The 13,965-nt window shown below is 40.3% G+C and overlaps 1 protein-coding gene across 1 annotated transcript in view; it reads left to right on the top strand.

Annotated features, from left to right (window-relative positions):
• LOC122761896 (NT-3 growth factor receptor-like) overlaps positions 1 to 13,965 on the top strand; it is a 127,218-nt gene that overhangs the window by 83,899 nt on the left and 29,354 nt on the right. Inside the window, exon 10 of the mRNA XM_044017077.1 lies at positions 10,233 to 10,421. Within this exon, the coding sequence (XP_043873012.1) occupies positions 10,233 to 10,421 (189 nt within the window). The remainder of the gene's footprint in view (positions 1 to 10,232; positions 10,422 to 13,965) is intronic.

The following is a 13,965-nucleotide window of genomic DNA, read 5'->3' as shown; positions in this document are numbered from 1 at the left end:
CAGCTCGTTCATTTTATGGCTGTTCGCTGATGGCAACACTTTGAAGTGTTTGCTGAAGGGGGGTGGAGGGCAGAGAAGGTTTAATTGGCTGCATTAGCTGGTTGGCTTCTCTTCTTTTTTCATGGTGCTCCCTCAGTCACAGTAAGTTGGATTAGGTGACCTAGATTTTAGTTCCCCCATATTGGATCTGTTCTTCTAGTCCACTTCATGTTTTGTTTTAGGTTTCTCAGACATCCTTGCACTGAGGTCCACAGTCCTTTGTGTTTACAATGACATGACTGTGTTGACATAGTTAAATTTAGCACCTTCATCCTCCATGACAGTGATTGACAGACCACCGTATGGGTAATGATGTGTTTTGTTTCACAATGTGTCGCCCACAGCAGTCGCCCCCGGATAACTTTTGATGTTTGTTTTGTTTAAAATGCTATTGAATCTTGTACAGCCAGCATGACAGTCAGGTGTGCTGGGCTGGATGAAACTCATGTGCGGAGCAAGACAAAAGAAGCTCAAATCAACCATTTTACTGGACTTTATTTTAGGACAGAACATGAATTAAATGACTATAATTATAGTAACAAAATAAATTAAGTAGTCCAGTATATAATGTTTATATATAGGGCTAATACATTTAGTTGTTTGCTCATAGATAAAATAAAAAAAAAATATATACTGTATATATGTTCCTTTTTAAATTCATGTTTACTCAGTTTCTGTTCTCATGGAAGGTGTGCGGTGAATGATATGTTGCACATTAACCCTTTATATCTTATAAGGTCCATGTTTAGGAAATGCTACTGTAAAATCATACAATTTATGGAGGAAAGATATGCATTGACATTGTTAGGTGTATACCTGCTGATAAAATCAGGCTCATTTAACGGTTCAAATGAAGGCAAGTTAACCTTGGCTCGTTGCCCTGCATGGTTGCCCCTGTAAGCCATCAGTCTGCTGGGAATCTCACTGAAATATTAAAGGGCCTGTCTCCTTGCCTGCTGTAACACCTCACCACTTAGCAACCTAAGTATAGTATATGTCATAGCTACGGTGGATTTGTAATGGTGGGAGACCAAGGTGAAGAAAGAAGACTGGAAGACTATTTTAGATTTAATTGCCACTCATATTACCATCACTCCTTTGATTTATTTATCTATCTATCCATGCGTTCCTAACTGACCTATAGCTACATTTATTGCTGGTGTAGGACCTAACTGAAAATTGTTAGGGGTATAAATACATCCTGCGATCATGGAAGAGATGCCCTTGTAGTATTGAAAAGGCGCTGCACCAAACACAGTACAGTCATTTTCAGCTGTTGTGTTCATGCAGTTACATGTGTTCTGGTTGGGTGATAGGTGGACTGTAGTATAGCAGCTGTCAACTCTATTGACTCTATTCATTCTATCATATTAACACAGGGACACCATATCAACAATATTTCCTTCAGCCATAACCACTGGATTGTAACATAAATATAACTGTGATAATCAAGGTTGTTCCCTCACCCCAAGTATATATAAGTTATCATCTGAGACTACGAGAAATGTGTCACCATGGATGTGTAAGTGTCTTGGTTTTTAATAGTCTCTAATGTATTTCTTGCCAATTTTATTTTGTGAGAAGAAAATTGCTACATATCACTCTAGTATTATGGAAATTAACAGTGATGGAGAACAATAGAAAGATGCTTTTTAACCTTATGAAGTAATTTGTAATGCACAACCCACGTGGGCTTACATCACTTTCAAACAAAATTCTCTATTGCTTTTTATCAGTGAGTCATATGATTCCATGCGCTTAGTTGTCATGCATTTAAACTGATCACTTTTTAATTTTGTAGTGGAGGATTAATACAATTTGTGCATTTACCCTCCAATTGCCCACTATTGCTGTGTCATGTAGTCACTCTACAGAACACAAAGTGGAGGTGAAACTCACACTCGCGCACACACGCACACAGACGCACTTACTTGTCTGCTCCGTTACTGTCCAGGCTAACAAATCGGTTTGGTCCTGAACTTTCCAATAAAGGCAGGCAGTTGTGAAGGACCTGGGGCAGAAATGGAGCCCCTTGGGACAGGAAACTGAGGCAGGGATAGAAAGAGACAAAGAAAAGGTTGAAATAAATTATGTGAGTTTTTTAAGAACTGCTTTCAAGTTTTGATGAAACAGCAATAAAACATGCTGACACAGGATTTTAGGGTTTGATTAGTTACTGCTGTTGTTATTCAGTAGGTATTTTATTTTGGGATCACCACTATGCTCGCTTGTATTTCAACTCACAGCTTGGTGTAAAGTTGTTTGGGGAATGAAGGAGAGAAAACAAAGAGAAAGAAGAGAAAAGTGAAAGAAAAGAACATCAGCATTAAAAACTGATCATCTGAGACCCCTTAACTGTGCACGTGTGTTCTAATCCTGAATGAATGCTGAGGGAATAGGTCTTGAGTACACCAAGTGCAGAAATAGGGATTAACGATGACCTTAATGTGCGTCCTCCATTTCATTTCAAATCTAAAAAGTACAAATGCTCCAAGTGCCTTTTTACCTTAACCAAATGAGAACCCTCGGAAAATGAAACAGTTTTTCACAGACTTATTTCTAAATTTCCATTACGCCTCCACTTACAAAAGTTTAATGCTGCCACGGTTGCTCCTCAGCCACAAAAAAAAACATTTAATGGACTGTTGTGAAATTGTGCAGTACATTCATGCAGAAAATAACTTATGAACTTTGAATCAAGCCTCTGCATATCTACAAAACAAGATGCTCTAAATCATTATCCATAAATTGCCCATGATAATCAATGCATGTTAAATGACTCATTAATATTTAACAGTTATTTGAAGTGTAATTACAAAACTGATAGAAATCCTTGTAGTAAAGTAGCCTTTAGTGCCTACTTGCAGTATTTTCATGGCCCACTAGGGGGCTGTGGCCCACTCTTTGGAAATCACTGATTAGAGTACATTCATGCACATGTACTTATGTGGGCATTTTATTAACATATTAATTCATTTAAGGCATATCTTCTTCTAGGTTTTAAAATCAAATTATCTTTTGAATAAAATTCTTAATAGACTCATAGCATACAAACAATACACGACTAAGACAATTCTGCCCTGTGCACCTTTAATTAGTGTCAGCTTTACATACACGCCATATATTGTGCATACATATAAGCTATACATTGCATGATTCAATGATCTCAAATGTTCTTCTGTTTTTTTCCCCCCTTTGAATGATACTTGGAACAAAGAAATTGTCTTTTACATCATGTGCTACTGAAAACATACTCAAGCAATCTGGGCAGAACATTGGATTTCCATTGTAAGGCCATTTTGTGAAGAAAGAGCTCAATATTCATCTGTAAACATGAGCATGTGTGTCATTGTCATGTCAGAATGCATTCAGCACAAACTCTTGTGTTTTCTCAATATGGCCTCAAAGAGATGAGCAGATAACATGACTTTAGACCCTGTAGACCTACTCAGGTACACATGTCCCTAACGTGAGTCTGTGTGCAGTGTACTGTTAATGTGCAGACTGTGAAAAAAACAAAAAAAACATTTCTCCTGGGGGACACAATGGAGTAGGTTTATGTCTTGCTACACATATTTATAGAGTCATTGAATCATTCAGGTTCAGGGCTGCCTTTGAACTGATTCATTTTAGTGATATGCACATTTTTGTCAAGTAAACCTCTGTCCACAGTCCACTGTGACTAATGATTTACCTCACTGCTAACTCCAGCCACCTACACCACTTGTTGCCTTCCAGTAGCATGGGACTTATTAGCATACCGAGGCTTCAGCCGCAGCACTGATGTGCACAATCATCAGGCCATTTTGTGGGCTGCAGCAGTTGAGTGTGATTCTCAGCCTCCTCTGTGATTTACATGCAAACTCTTGGGAAGCGTTTCATATTCTAATGCCATGAGAAGAAATATCGCTCAGAGTGTCCGTCGCTGTGCGTGCATTTGCACCGCTTGTGCTGTTGCCTTTACTGCTGAGTTTATGATGCAAACCAGCTTCTATAACAGTGCCACCACTTTTCTGATTACACTGCTGTGAGAGAAGAATGAAACTCCCAACAGAGTGGAGACTCTGTTCTGACTCTGAAAGTCCTCTCAGATTAACACCTGATTTTTTTTTTTTCTTTTTCAGTTTGTGTTTATAATAATATGGGTTCTGGATTTGGGAAAGATCCTTACACTGTTGTAGCCATCAATCAAATAACAGACCTGGGACCAACTTGGCTGTTAACATGGATGATGTCATTTTCCGTCACTTCTCAGACTTGTGTAAAATTGCTTTGTCTGTCTTCGGGGAGCTTAAAGGGTAATATGTTGTCAAAGATATAAAAACAGATAGCGCACTGCTGGAACAGAGTCAGAATAGCAATCTCAGTGTTTTGCTTTATTATCATTCTGAGCATCAGCACCAAACATATACAGCAAACTGGAATTGGTTGAGGGCTGTGTCATTGCAGATAATGTTTGCCGTGATGTAGGTGATTTATTTTAGGAGACATATGATACAATGACTGATAGGTTTATAAATGTGTGTTTGTTTTTGTTTTGACTCCTTCCCTTTCCTTCCTTTCAGTATTCACCATTACATACCACAATAGATAGAGCATTTGGAGCTGTATGTGCCAAGTGTAAATTGTTGATAGCCTACATTGCAGAGGATCATAAATATCAGAGGTGCTCAGTTTTTCTGTGCTCACAGTTGGTCACTGTCAGCTAAAGGAAACAGCACACAGTCCAGAAGTGTCCAGGGGCTTCTATGTTGATATTGTAGCAAATGAGACGAGTGTTGGTTCGCTGCTGGCCCATGTGCCTGCCACATGTCCACTATGCTCATATATTAGTGGGAGGTTGAAAGAGCAGGTTGAGGCCATTTGCCAGACATTTACATGTCGTTTTCAGTGCAGCGACAGGAGCTGTCATCTAAGTTTTGCACACAACCTGAAGGTTTCCTCACACGACTGTGGCATTTGGCAATTAAATGACCTTTTTATAGCAGTGATGCTACACTCACTGTGCATATTTACACACTGAACTGCTGCCTCACTCTCCCAATGATTCCCAATGGCTATTTGAGGTGATTAACTAGTTCAGCTTTAGGTTACTCTTTGGAAATATTGGATTAGTGATTCTGGAGCTAAGCCAACAAGAGGATTGAGAGTCTAAAAGATATTTAATTGTTAAAGTGTAGGAAATTAACCTACTGCTCTAAACTTAAATTACCACATTTGAAGTCAATGAAACACATTTGTAAACATTTTGACAGTTGGTTCAGTCATGCTGTCTTTACTTCTTCACAAGCACAATGTCGAGTTCTCTGTTTTCCACCCTTGCCACGTTTGCAGGTAATTCCTCTCAAATCCATTGTTAACTCGAAGCAGAACCTTGCCTCAGTAAGTTTTCCTTCCTGTGTTCTCTTGTTCATTTTGCATGTCCTCCAGTTAATTCCAGTCCTAATTAACTACCGTCGAAAGAAACCTGTGTGATAATTACCTCAAGAAGGTGGAACGGAAGCAATCACACTTTGCACAATTTATTTTCCACCACAGGGAAAACCCTTCAGAGTCACCACCGCCTCTTTGTCCAAAGATTAACCTTCACATATCTCTGCTGCTGGTCTTATATATTTACACATATTATAAAGTAAAAAGGATAATGAGAACTGGAATAAATAAACTGTGGTGTAAGGTCTCTTGCAGCAGAACCAGTTGGGTAAAACTAAAAAGTAAGTGAAACACTCATAGCATCTTCTCATTATTCAGCTTGGTGCAACCTCTGTCAACCTTCAAACGCTGGTCACTGTTAGAGTTTGACTGAATAAAATGTACAAAGTGATTTTATAAAACTTCAAGTGTAGATTTGTTCAGGTTGCAGTCATAGATTAGTTCATATTTAGTTCCCTGGTTTGTAGTTCTAGTAATGTAATGTCTTATTGACATATATACAATAGGAAGTTTTTTTTGTCTTTTCCTTTCACATAGATATAGCAGCTTCTCTATGTGGCCTGAGAGGCAAAGCCCAGGGCAAACAAATGCACACAGGCTCTTGCCCCTCAACCCACTGCTGACTGCACAGCAATACCCGAAGGTGACTCACACAGTCATATTGACTTTTTAGGATGACACTTAGAGAGACTTAAAAATGAGGGGGGGACATGTCTCATCCATCCCCAGTGGACATTACATGCATACATTGTTCTTATTCTGGGTCTTCTTGGTTGCAGTAGAGGATATGAGAAGATCATTAACAAATTTAATTGTCCAATAAGAAAAGGGGTGGAAAAAAATCACGGTTATGTGTCATTTATATAGTCTTATTGAATTTGTTATTTTGGAGCTTTAGTTCTACTCAGACCTGTGTCACACGTATTTTCCTCTTGATACAACTGTTACATTTGCAGCAGCCATAACTACATGTCCAGATGAATTACTTGTGTCTAAAAGGCAGCTGGTTCAAAGGTCTTTGACCGGCTGATGGACCGGCTGATGGACTGACTGGCCCAGCACTTTAACAGTACCTTAATGAATGAATCCATTTTAAAAGTTAGGAGTGTGAGGCCGCCCTGTCACTGCGGAGTAAATTAGATTGACTTCTAAACTCTGGGAAACGGATGATGCGAGTGTCACACTTGATAAATTGGTTTGGCCGAATTAGCTAATGCACCGGTGGAATGCATGTTACATAAACATAAAACATTTGTGCACATTTGCTTGGACTGCAGAATGTTACCGTGTAGGAGCAGTGAGCAATGCTGGCTGCAGTGACATAATCTCCTGGAGAATCACGGAAATAGTAGTTCAGAATGAAGTAGAGGCGATGCTGGTTGAAGAAACATTTTGTGTAAAGTAAAACATTGATGGATGTGAGCTATAAGATTTAACTAATGTTCAGATGACAACATGCCAAGCTGATATAAGAGTTTTCCATAATAAACCCCAACTGGTCTTTTTTGTGCTGTGCGGTGACCTTTGATGTTATCAATCATAATCTTGCCAACTTTAACACAGCTATGGCTGAGGCTGGCTCTGAGTCTATGTATCAAGTCCCATTTTAAAATAACCGATTTAGGAATTTGGGGAACGATATCAAGCCAACTCTTTAATATCACACCTTGAATCACTTTCATGATGATAAAACTGGGTCATTTTGACTATTTGACAGTTTATACTCAGCAGTCTCTTTATTAAGTACACAGGAGTGGCACCTGGTGTGGTCTTCTGCTCCAAGGTTTAACATTTTGTGTGGTCAGATATAACTGTATGCATACCTTGGTTGTAACAAGTTGATATTTTAGTTACACCACGTTCGGAGTTCTCATTTCTCTCAAATTCTGATGCTTCAGCACCTCATCTTGATGCCCACATGCCTAAATGCATTGAATGCAGTTGAACATGTGTACCTAATAAAGTGGTCAGGAAGCATAGTTTCAAGGGTTTACATTTTGGTTTAATGCTCTTTGTTTTATTACTAAGCACAAGAAGATTAATACCTTTGTAGAAGTATAACTTTATTGTCATTATACTCAGTTGGCTGCTCATGTACTGCTGTTGCTACACAGTATATACCACACTGAACCAAGAAGACAAACAATTTATTCCACCATCAATACTGGGATTAGCAGAGATTAGTCTCCATGATGACAGTGCAGCCTTTCTGTCTTAGTACATTTACAACCACAGCAGCAGGACCATGAAACAACCTCCAGCTAATCTGGCCACTGTTTCTTATACCAACACTAGCCAGTTATGTAGTTTTAACCAGATCACACATTTGTTAATGGCTCCGTTCAATCTGCAGTATGTAGTTCACTTCAATCAGTGATATCAACCTCAGCTAAGAGTAACCCTTAAATTAAAGCATGGATTGTGGACCCAATCCTGGTGGGATGAGTAAAACCCAAGCTGTTAGGGTTTGCACCTTTGGTTTGGTCACACTGGCTGAGACAACCTGGAGGAAAAGCAGAAACCATAGTAACCGCTGAGTGTGACAGACAGGATAACACAAACTCAACGCTTACATGGACTGCATCAGGATGGGGTCAAGTTAGAACAAAGGGTGGAAAGCATGGGTCGAGCTGTACCTGAGCTATGCAGATCTGAGACAAGAGTCTGGCATCACGGGGGTTTATTTTATTGAGACAAATGGACTCAAGTCAATGTCTGGATTTATTTTCAATTCATGTCTTGAGATGAAATCTGCCATTTGCAAGAACAAAACAAAAAATTGTGAAATGGATGAGACATGACACGAATAGAAAATTGGCTCATGCAGTTTTCCATTTCTGCGGAATAAATCAAAATTGGTTTAATAGAGAGGAACTTCACTCTCAGGTGGACATTTGGGGATTGTGTATACCGTGCTGTATTCCAGTCATCTCGGGTGATAAAAAACCTCACTACAGCAACATAAATGCAATTTTTAGGATGTGCTCGAGTGAAAAAGTACAATTTCCCTTCACCCCCACAGAAAAACTTCATCTCCCGAGGAATCAGGTAGGAGGTTTTTGTGTAGTTTTGATCATTGTGGATTGGAGTCAGGCCAGGCTTTCCCTGAGGCCTCATACATCTGCCACTGCAAACTGATCAAACAGATTTTCATTCATGTTGAATTAAAAAGCAGAGCATACCGCGATCCTTCTGGGTCTTTTTCTTCCCATGACGCATTGTGGCATTCTACGTATGAATTTTTTTTTAGGGTATATTATGAGTGTCTGTGCAGTGCAGCGTAGTTGAGGTTCAAAGGCAGAGATTTACTTTTCTAGAGTGCCTGTTGTACCCACGTCTGCTGTGCTCATCATGGTAAATTGCATGCTTGGGTATAAAATTCCCGCCTAATATCATTGAGAGTATTGTAAATAAATCGCTGCTCACACGTGTCACCTCGACCACACCTCTGCCCCGCCACCTCTTTTATATGACTCGGGTCTTGATTACTGTTTACTGTGTTGTCAAGGTTTGCGAGAGACTCAACTATGTGGGTAAACAGACTCTCTGTCACCTCTCCACTGAATCATCAAATGTTGACTCTATATTCACTCGCTGCCCCCGTTTAGATTGCTGTTGTCGCAGCTCTGTGTTGTTTTTGTCACAGCAAACTGAATTGCACTGACTCTGACAGTAGCTCTGAACAGTTTGAATTTCTATTAAAGACAGGGAATTACGGCTGGTGTTGTGTGCTGTACGACACTGTAAATTCATCCTGCAAATCCAGCCCTGCTGCTCCTGCATCACCTGCAATTTGATCGTGATTTAAACATAATATTATTATGCATCGATGTGGTGGCTGACATATTAGTTCATGCGCGGTCAATGAGTAGATGAATGGCTGTGTTTATATTCATTAGTAATACATTAAAAATGGGAAAGTGAGCATTTGACAAGCTCATTTCACTTGAAGAAAAATAAAACTTCATGTTCCTTCCTGCTTTGTGACTCTTGACACTTTTTCATTAACCAATACTGGGAATGTCATCAACCACATCCTTATGTAACATTGCAGCCCAGCCATGAGGAATTATGGACAAGAGGGCAACAAAAATCATGATCATGTCTTGACTCAGCGTGTGCATGGAGAGGATGTGCTATTCACACACAGAGAGGGAGAGAGAGAGAGAGAGAGGCGGGTGGGGGAAAGGAGGAGCTGAGTGAATCGATGAAAACAAGATAAAATAAGATAACATTTGATAAACTAACATTTGAAATGGTACAACAAAATCAATGTGTGGTGCATGGTCAATGTTGTGGTTAGCTGCCACTAACAAATCAACCAATGGGAGTAACCGCATATTGTCCTTTGCTTGTCAATGCTTTTTTTTTTTTCACATTTTTTGGCCGGACATTTTGCCATTGTCCCTGCGCTTCTTACATTTTCTCGTTCTGTCTTTCCTCTGGCTTTGTTTTCTTTTCTTTGAGCCCCTGGTGAGTCTTTATTTTGCCTTAAAACAGTCAGTCTTCTCAAAATCGAAGTGTTTTTGATTGCTTGGACCATTTTCACTATAAGAGCCATTATTTTCATTATCTGTGCACAAAAGTGGCACCGAAAATGTGCAAAAATATGCACATTATAATGTTCAATGAGACATGTTGTCAAAGGTCAGGATGATGAAAAGTTTAAGCAAAATATGTTTTGATATGTAACAGCACCACACCATATTGCAATTCATTCAGATAGTCTGAACTGAATCATTTGACTGCTCTTCTTCCAGGTCCAGTTGCTGTGATAAGTGGCGAAGAAGACTCAGCGAGCCCTCTTCATCATGTCAATCATGGGATTATTACCCCTTGCACTCTGGATGCGGGTCCTGATGCTGTTGTCATAGGGATGACTCGTATTCCTGTGGTGGAGAATCCTCAGTACTTCAGACATGGACACAACTGCAACAAACCAACTACCCGTATGTGTCTCTTTTTGTTCTCCACTGCACTTTTGAGGAGATTAAAAAAAAAGAATCAGGTCTGTTCAAGCATGGGGTTGAGTATAATCCTGTAAGGCATGTAACAAACAATTCTCCATAGCATATACAAAAAAGTGCAACATCTGGGCAAACACCCAACTAGTGATCACCATGTTTTTATGTGGCTCATTCCAACCTTGTAAATTACTGTTTATCTTTACAATATGAAGTGCCAGGGGCCCTCCAGGCGATTGTGTAATCTACATTCATTGTGATCATGTGGTGTCAGCATATGGTGGCACACTTCCAGACTCTTCAAATAGGATCTGTGAAGACAAATGCAGCCCTTTGTGTACTGGCGTCTGGTGTTGAAGCAGCCCACCCTCCACCTCACTTCACCTCACTCTCCCTTGGGACTTGTGTTCCAGGTTCAGGAGTGACAAAACTACTTTAAGGCCTAATTACTCACAATTATGTCAACTGCTCAAGAGAGTCAACAGACAAACAACAGTGCCAGCCACAGCCTGCTGCTTCCCTTTCCAGGCGATAATAGTCACAGCGACTAGATTTAGTCAGGGATAGGACTCCTCTCTCTTCTGAATGGTAGCACACTAGATCTATCTGTCCTTGGTCCTGCTCGGCTTTAAATTGCATCATTTATGGGCTGGCTCACTCTCAGAATGGCCATCGGTCAGGCGAGGATGAGTTGACTTCTGATGTGGAGCCAATGAGGAGGGAGGAAATCCCATTTAGAGATGATAAATAAATGACGAGTCTGATGTATAAGGAAATTCATGAATTGTTAAGGTCCAGCAGGTGACTGATGTATAATGTTTAATGCCTTGGACGGGAGATCTGATTGTGAGCTAATGAATAAATGACACTGGGTGCAAATGAAACTTTTTCCCAATTACCGCGCACCTGCGATCGGAGGTCAGACCATGCTTGTGTGCGATGCAGGCTTTACCAAAGTTCTCCCTCTCAGCATGCAGCATCCCTTGTTCTTTTTTTAGATTTAATTTCATGCGCATGCTTGAAAAAAGAAACCGTAGGAAATGGACTCTGCATTCATCACAAGGTCATAATGGCCGCAGCTTTCTGCCATTGGCTGGAAAAACAAAATCGCACTGAATGGCCTCTGGCTTGTGCGATCGTTCACTGAATATGAATTTATTCTTTACCCCCAGGACACATGCACACAGGGAAGGGAGAAGTCTGCATGTGTCCCTGCGTAGGTATGTGTAACAGTGGCAATGGATTTATGCATTTATGTGTATTCCGTTAGTGTGGCTTGTAAGATAGAATCTATTTCCCTTGGGTGGCCTCAGGGCGCCGTTGGGTCTCCATTGTCCAGCTGGCCTCGCTTCGGTCTCCAGTTTCGCATGTCAACACAGACACTGCTGCTTTATTGATTGTTTGCCACCAATCCATAATGTATCAATTCATTTACTTGAAAGCTTCCTATCCAGGAGAATAGTGCGCCTTCATGGTTTCACACACATATGCATGTGTGCACTTGGTACAAACACATAGAGTCTCACCAGCAAACAAACAGAAATTTCAACACACTCATACCACCTCTTACCTTAATGGATCAGCAGATCATGTCAGTCCCACCACCAACTTTCTGGGTAATTTATGGTGTTCCTCACCGTTGGGCTGTGTGCATATGGAAAACATCTCCTGCAGTCTGTCGCTGCTGTCTGCCACGCTGGCTCCTGTTAAAACAGCTGCATGTGATAGGAAATCGCCTGCTGCACAAGTCACACTAGTGATCCCGGCATATCTTATCACATGTATTATTCATGAGTATTTGATCTTCAAGTCAATCCTGCCAAATATATACTATATGTATATATATATATATATATATATACAGTATTTTCCCATCGGTTAAATAGTTCTAGTCAGTGGCAACAGAGCGCAGATTGACAGAAGTGATGGCGTCAGCTCCTCACTGCAGGAAATGAAATAAAAATCGTGGGAAAAAAATAAAAAATAAAATCATCCAATTGCAGTTGTCCTCTGGCTGAACTGGGGACCTGCACACATACAGTTGTAAACAAGCTCGGGAGATTGAGGGCAATCAAACACAGAAAAAGTGTTTGTCATTCTGAGGCCAATTTAGAAACATGAAGTGAATGCAATCGGTACAGCTTTTGAATGAACCAGTGGCCTCGAATTTTTGCCGCAGTAAACAGTCGATCTGTGACTGATTAGGACATTTGTTGAGAGCAGCTTTTTTTTTCTCTCACTGAGCTGAAAAAGGCCAATCTTGGGGAAACATAGCCACATTAAGAAGATAAAGGCAGAGAAGGCAGAGAAGGCAAAGGACAATGCTTTAGCCTAATGACAGATCCATATCTAGCACAATCCGCCCTCTCCCAGCAAGTGGCTTTGTTTTATCACTCAGCTTGCTATTTTAATTATGGATTTGTCACGTCCCACTGGCCAGAATTAGACGATAGGTTTTGATGTTGGAGTGTAGCCTTTATTTTGCGTAGAGCCTTTAATTACATCCATGTTATTAAGGATATCGCATGTGGGCACAGCTTGGACAATCCACTCTCCTCCCCCCTGCTTTTGGTGTAACAGGCATAATTATGCTGAAGGTGATATTTTTGAAGATTAAAATGTTTCCAGCAGAGACGAGGAGTTTCTAATTTGGTAGCTTGAAAGTGTATCATGTGAAAGGAAACGCGGAGCAGCTCAACTGGAATGCAGCTATCATGTTCCAAAGCAATGATTCCATGAATTATAGTTTAAAAGAGAATAGACCCACAGGCTGCAGTCAGTCATGAATTCAAACAGCCTACTTTGCCACTGAACAGTATGAGTTTCGCTCAACCCAAAAACATGGCACAACAGAAACTTGTTGAAATGAAACAAGCAGGAAGAATTAAAAAAAAAAAAAAAAAATGCTTGCTTCTGTACACACATTTGATTCTTTGGCAAATCTTTGCAAAGGGAAGCGTTGGCGAGCAGGTTAAATCAGAGTGAATTAACTTACTAAAACATCTCTATACATTTTGTTGTGGTTAGGATTTGTCTCTCAAGTTGCATGTGAGCACAACACATTCCTGCAAATGCTGAGTGTAACATTTACAGTGGAGAGCGAGAAGTTTGCCCACAGATCCAGAATTAATTACACTGAATGGTGCCAAAGAAAACTCACATACGGACATGTTTCATACTGAATCTGTAGGGACGAACAGCTACATAACTCTCCTCTCAGATGTTCAGATCAAGTATACTATTTTGTGTAGCAGCCCAGAATTGTAAAGAGCCTCACTGGAGCAGCAAGTGTAAAGCACTTACTGCTTAAGTGTACTTTAACTTTAATCCAGCAGTAACACCGAGGTTGTGCCCAGGGAGGAGCTATTGTCAAAAGGAAGTCAATCACGTTGTTACCTCTAGTGCATGCACAGTGTTTCGTGATCACTGTATTGTAGACGCACTTTAGGGCAGGGGTTCTGGGGACAGGGGAAAGTGGAGAACTGTTATGCTGTAATAATTATGTGTATTCTCGAAATGTATTTGCATC

Source organism: Solea senegalensis, unplaced genomic scaffold (assembly GCF_019176455.1).
Source record: "Solea senegalensis isolate Sse05_10M unplaced genomic scaffold, IFAPA_SoseM_1 scf7180000015042, whole genome shotgun sequence".
Lineage (NCBI taxonomy): Eukaryota > Metazoa > Chordata > Actinopteri > Pleuronectiformes > Soleidae > Solea > Solea senegalensis.
This window is presented reverse-complemented; position numbering and strand designations above follow the sequence as displayed.